At 39.6% G+C, this 5,666-nt stretch overlaps 1 protein-coding gene across 1 annotated transcript; it reads right to left on the bottom strand.

Moving 5' to 3' along the window:
- Nucleotides 1–5,241: 5,241 nt before the first annotated feature.
- Nucleotides 5,242–5,644, bottom strand: LOC739191 (elongin-B-like). The gene has a single exon (XM_016949539.2). It carries the CDS (start codon nucleotides 5,630–5,632, stop codon nucleotides 5,291–5,293), a length of 342 nt encoding a protein of 113 aa, XP_016805028.2. The 5' UTR covers nucleotides 5,633–5,644; the 3' UTR covers nucleotides 5,242–5,290.
- Nucleotides 5,645–5,666: the final 22 nt, after the last annotated feature.

Here is a 5,666-nt window from a genome sequence, read left to right as displayed (position 1 = left end):
CCTGTCTGCTACAAGAGTCTCTGAAGCACATTTTACGTGCACTCTCACCTCTATTCAGTCTGTCTGGAGTATTTGTGCGTTCCTTCTTGACTCAGCTAAGTCTCTGTCCATGCTAGCCCTTCATTCCCATTCCCAGGCAACCACTGATCTGTTTTTCTGTCACTACATATCAGTTTACATTTTCCAGAATTTTCTATAAATGCAGTCATAAAGCATATACTCTTATTTGTCTAGCTTCTTTCACTCAGCAGAATTATTTGGAGATACAGTCATGTTGCATGCATCAATAGTTCATTCCTTTGATGTACTTGACTTTGGACTCCTGGTCTATAAAACAGAGAGAATGAATTCCCATTGTTTTAAGCCACCCAGTTTGTGGTACTTTGTTATGGCAGCCCTAGAAAACAAATATAGTAGTTGTATGTTTATTGCTTTTTAAAATTTATTTTTATTGTATGTATTTAAGGTATACAACATAATGTTTTGACATATATATACACATAGTGAAATGATTAAAAGCCAAAAAATTAACACTTCCATCACCTTCCATAGTTGCCTTTATGTATGTGTACTAGTATCACCTAAAATCTACTCTTTTTGCAACTTTTCAGTATACAATACAATATCATTAGCTAGAATCCTCATGATATACATTAGATCTCCAGACTTACTCATCCTACATAACTGCAAATTTGTATCCTTGACTTTCTTCCATTTCCTCCCCCTGGTAACCACTGTTCTACTCTGTTCCTATTTATTCAACTTTATTTTTTAAGATTCTGCAAATAAATGAGATCATACAATATTTTTCTTTCTATCATCCTCCACTCTGCTCTGTACTCTGGGAAGCTGGCTTCTGTGGACTTCTTTGCCCACTGAATTCCAGCTGGGTTCTGCCAACGGGAAGAGGTCAGAAAGCAGGAGAAGACAGACAGGGTATTTACTGTCTTAGCTTCCTCCCCACCAGGCTTCAGTTGGTAGTAGTTGCTGTTCTCTTGTCCTAGCAGATGTCCTCTGTCCCAAGGGCACAGCTTTCATTAGGCCCCTGTAACTGCTCCCTGCCTCTGTGTTCCTTCAGGTCTACCTGTGGTAAAGACAGCTTCATTCTTGCCAGAAGCTGGGTGCTTCATCATCCTGTTTTGGTTCCCTTCATTCTGCCCATACATTTGTAAATAGTCCTGTGAAAGGGAAATATCTTGGGCCCCCAAAATCACTAAGCTAAAGGGAAAAGTCCCACTGGGAACTGCTTAGAGGAAGCCTACCTCCCATTCTATTCAAAGTCACCGCTCTGCTCACTGAGATAAATGTATATCTAATTGTCTCCTTTGGAGAGACTAATCAGAAACTCAAAAGAATGCACTCATTTGTCTCTTATCTACCTATGACCTGGAAGCCCCCTCCTCCACTTCGAGTTGTCCTGTCTTTACAGACCAAACGAATGTTCATCGTACATATGTTGATTGATGTCTCATGTCTCCCTAAAATGTATAAAACCAAACTGTGCTCTGAGCACTTTGGGCACATGTCACCAGGACATCCTGAGTCTGTGTCATGGGCATGCATCCTCAAACTTGGCAAAATAAACTTTCTAAATTAACTGAGACCTGTCATAAATTTTCAGTGTTCATATTTTGGTAACCATGAAGGGATTCTGAGTGGAGGTGTCCCTAACCTTTGACAAATCTCCTTTCAGTGCTTGGTACCAGCATGAGCTAACTTTATGGCTCAAACCAATAGGACAATTTATGGAAGTCTGGGAGCACCCCCTCCAGAGAATCCCTGATCTCCCAAAATTTGGTCAAGATCTTAAGTTTATTTTGCTGCAACTCCCTTTTTTTTTTTTTTTTTTTTCCTGGAGTTTTACTTGCTTCCAACAAGGAAGGCAAGTTTTTCTGCTTCCATGACAATGGAAGGCAGGTAACCCCTTCATGGAGTTTGAGCTCATTTCCAACAGGGAAGATAAGTTATTATTTTTTTTCCTGCTTCTAGGATGGTGGAGATACATTTTCAGCATGAGACACACCCTTAGGTAAGTAAACTGGGGTTTTGTCTTGGCAAAAGTTAACAACCAACTGGTCTTAATTTCTCTTTACTGTTAGAGCACTCAGTAATCACATAAGTTGTACAATGGTTTGTTTTGCTTAACTGTTTTTTTGGGGGGGTGGGTTGTTTGGTTCTGTTTTCATTGTTGGGTCTTTTTCCCACTGGGTTTGATCAACTCTATCTGACTTGATCAAATCCAATGAAAGTTCCAAATTATGGGGAACAAGGCTTCTGAAGTGGCTAAATTCCCACAAATATAAAAAAAGGTGGTGTGGTAGAGGGGAGAAAAATGATCAGCAAAGGGGAAAAAAAGAGGGAAGATTTTCGATTTTGACTACTAAGTGGCTTTACTTACATAACAAGACCACTTATTTGCTAGCCAGGCCAAACTGAAACAGCAATAGCGATACTCTGAAATTGCAGCAATTTGTTCTAGCTGAAATATGGTAATGGGACTTAAAAAGATTTTTTTTAAAGAAGCTCAATGGTTAAAAGTCAGCTTAATTGAAAGCTAACATCCAAGGTGTGTGTGTGTGTGTGTGTGCATATGTGTGTGTTTGTATTTAAAATGCCTTCACGTTTTTCTTCTTGTTTTTCTCCTAGGACTTTGTCTGTTTTTGAGCAAAAGTTTTTTCTTCTCAGTTGCCTGAATTCTGTTTTCTTCATTTACTTCTGTTGTCTCTCCTTTCTTTTGCACTCTCTGCTGTATGGGGGACCTAAAATAGTTTATAGCAGTGCGGGGCTCCATAAAGAAAATAGAGAAGGTAGCAGGCTCCCTTTACGGGAGAAACCTGTTTTGCCTTATGGAATCACAAGAATGAAAACAGACAAGTTTGTCTCAGCTCTTAAACTGCTTACTTTTGTATTGTGTTTCCTGTTTGTTTGTTTGTTTGTTTGGGTTGTTTTGTGTGTGTGTGTGTGTTTTGCCTAAAATAGTTGTTGCAGCAGAGGTTACTTTTGGTTTTTTAAGGAAGAGTGTGGTTTGTTTAGACACTTGGAAATGTCTTTATTTAAAAAAAAAATTTTTTTAAGTGCACTGTAAAAGCATCACATGGTCTAAACTCATAATAATTCTTCCTTTTTGGAGACCCAGGATTCACTGTGAGCTTTGCCCAGAGCTCAGAGATCCTGTTAAAAGATAGGTAGTCCCTATGTAGACAAAATTGGTCCTCTTATACAATCCTGTGATAGATTTCTATAATTTTTTGTCTGATTTGGCATCCATCTTTAATATCCCTCTAGGACCAACAGATATTTTCTCTCTGTACCTTATGACATAAATTTTGCTATTTGGTTTTCACCTGGGTTGTTTCCTTTAAATGCAAATTTAAGGCTATTTAGCTGACAACTGCCTAGGGCTATGAAACAGTTTATCTAGAATCTGAAAGTGTAAGATAGAAAAAAAAAGGTTTTTATGAATCCATAAGATGTATTTCTATCAGCATGCCTAATATGTCTTTGTATTTATTTGTTGTGTACACAATGTTTCACTACTGAAAATATATAAAAAACCTCTAATTAATTGGATTAAGAAAATAAAAGCACTTGAATCAAATACTTTATCAGGATAAAAGAAAAGACTAGTCAAATGCTTTTTCAAGCTTATGTAACTTAAGTAAAATCTTTAATAAGTTAGCTTTAAAATTATTGGTAAAGTATTGTTAGAAATGTCTTAAGAATTGCCAGCATACGTTTTTGTTTGCATTTATAAATCAGGCAATTTCATATTTTTCCCTGCCAAATACTATAAGTTGTCAAAAATTGGCATAGGGGTTATAAAACTATAAACCCAGCCCAAATCAGAAAGACCTTTGCTTGAGTAATCTTTAATAAGATATTGATATTGGTTTAATAAAAAATTCTACATCTTGAATTTAGTATGATTACCATATCTTCTAATCTTGTGGCTTTAGGTGGTCCATTCTACAGGCAGTAAGGTTTGTTTTGGGAAAGGACTGTCACAGTCTTTGTTTTAAAGCTAAACTATAAACTAAGTTCCTCCCAAAGTTAGTTTGACCTATGCCCAGGAATGAACAGAACAGTTTGGAGGTTAGAAGTAAGATGGAGTCAGTCAGGTCAAATCTTTTCCACTCTCTCAGTTACAATTTTGCAATGGTGGTTCTGTAACTTTAAATAATGACAATCACAGTTTTTGTAAATAATCTAAGTAAATGACAAAAAAATTATTAGGTAAATATAATAGGATAAATACTTGTAGACAAGCTCATCATAATTTAGAATCTAAAGTTATATCAAATTAAATCACATATATTTTATTATTTGGGTATTTTCCAATAAAAATATATTTGTAGGAAAACATTCAAAACAAATGTGTCCTTTAAAAAAAAAAGGTGAACAATTTTTATCTAATTCAAAGCTTATTTAAAGGTCATGTATAAAACAAGGTAAAAGGAACCAGGAAATAAAAGAGATGTACAGAAAGTTATTAAAATAAAGAGGGGTTTTTTTGTGAGAAAGTGTAAAGGGAAATAATTTCATATGAGAAAGAATCTCGTATGGTAAATTTAGTCCTAGAGTAAAATGACTAGTTGCTTAAGAAAGAGGGATGTTCAAAACAAACCAGAAAGTACAAGCATGTCATGAATGGTCTGTGTAAGTCACAATAAGAGGATTGATTTATTTATTTATTTATTTATTTATTTATTTATTTTTGGGTCTGTAGACTGTTTATTAAGGTGTGTTAAGGGGGCAGCCACTTCCCTCCGTGATTACAGCCCCCAGTGTGGGTGGACCTGTGTGGGTCCGTCTTGGGGTTCCCTCATTGAACATGCTGTCAAACCAGGACACTGGCTCCAGCTTGTGTTTCTGCTCTTGGCCATCGTCTGGGAGTGGACATGCAGGCTATGGGGGTGGGGGGCACTTAGAAGGAAAAAGGCCTAAAACTGGAATCTCTTGTCCCTGAGGCTGGCTCGGGTCTTTGTCTCTCTCCCAGTCCTTCCCTTTCCTCCCCCTGGCATGGTTGGTGTGGCTGGCTAGCTGCTAACAATGGCTTGGGTCTCAGGGCAACCCAGGTCCCCATGGTGCCTTTAAGCAGCAGGCTGGGCCAAGTTCTCAGCCAGGGTCTCAGGATCTGGGAGACAGGACAGCACAGGAACTGCCAAGCACAAGCCCCAAAAGGAGCCCACAGTGAGTGGGACCCATCCCAGGGAGGGGCGGGAAAAAGAGGCAGCAACCAGGCAGACTCCCAAATCTCTTTTATTGGGGGAAATGGGCCTCTTGGGGGTCCTCACTGCACAGCTTGTTCATTGGCACTGCTTCCCGAGTCCTGGGGCTTCATCACATCGGGCAGCTCTGGCGGGCTGGAAAACGGCTCGATGCACAGGGCCTCAAAGGTGTCATCTGCCCGGAAGGCCAGCCCCACTGTGGCTGGGGCCTGTGGCCGTGCTGTTTGACTGGTGAAGCCACACTCGCCCAGTGTCTTGCCATCATCCAAGAGTTGGTCATCCTTGTACAGCCGCTGCTCGTCAGGAGGCCGCTTGAGGATGCCCTCGACCATGCGCTTCAGTTTGAACACCGTGCTGGACTCCTTGGCGTCCATGAAGATGGTGGTCTTGTGGCGCCGGATCATGAGGAACACGTCCTGGGGGCGGCGGGCCGACGTG

The sequence above is a fragment of the Pan troglodytes genome, chromosome 13 (genome assembly GCF_028858775.2).
Source record: "Pan troglodytes isolate AG18354 chromosome 13, NHGRI_mPanTro3-v2.0_pri, whole genome shotgun sequence".
NCBI classification, from domain to species: Eukaryota; Metazoa; Chordata; class Mammalia; order Primates; family Hominidae; genus Pan; species Pan troglodytes.
The sequence above is the reverse complement of the archived record's forward strand: the minus strand, read 5'-3'. Positions and strand labels throughout refer to the sequence as shown.

Bases quoted from the DNA above. Each gene is read 5' to 3' on its own strand.
- LOC739191 (XM_016949539.2), bottom strand. From the start codon at position 5,632: ATGATCCGGCGCCACAAGACCACCATCTTCATGGACGCCAAGGAGTCC.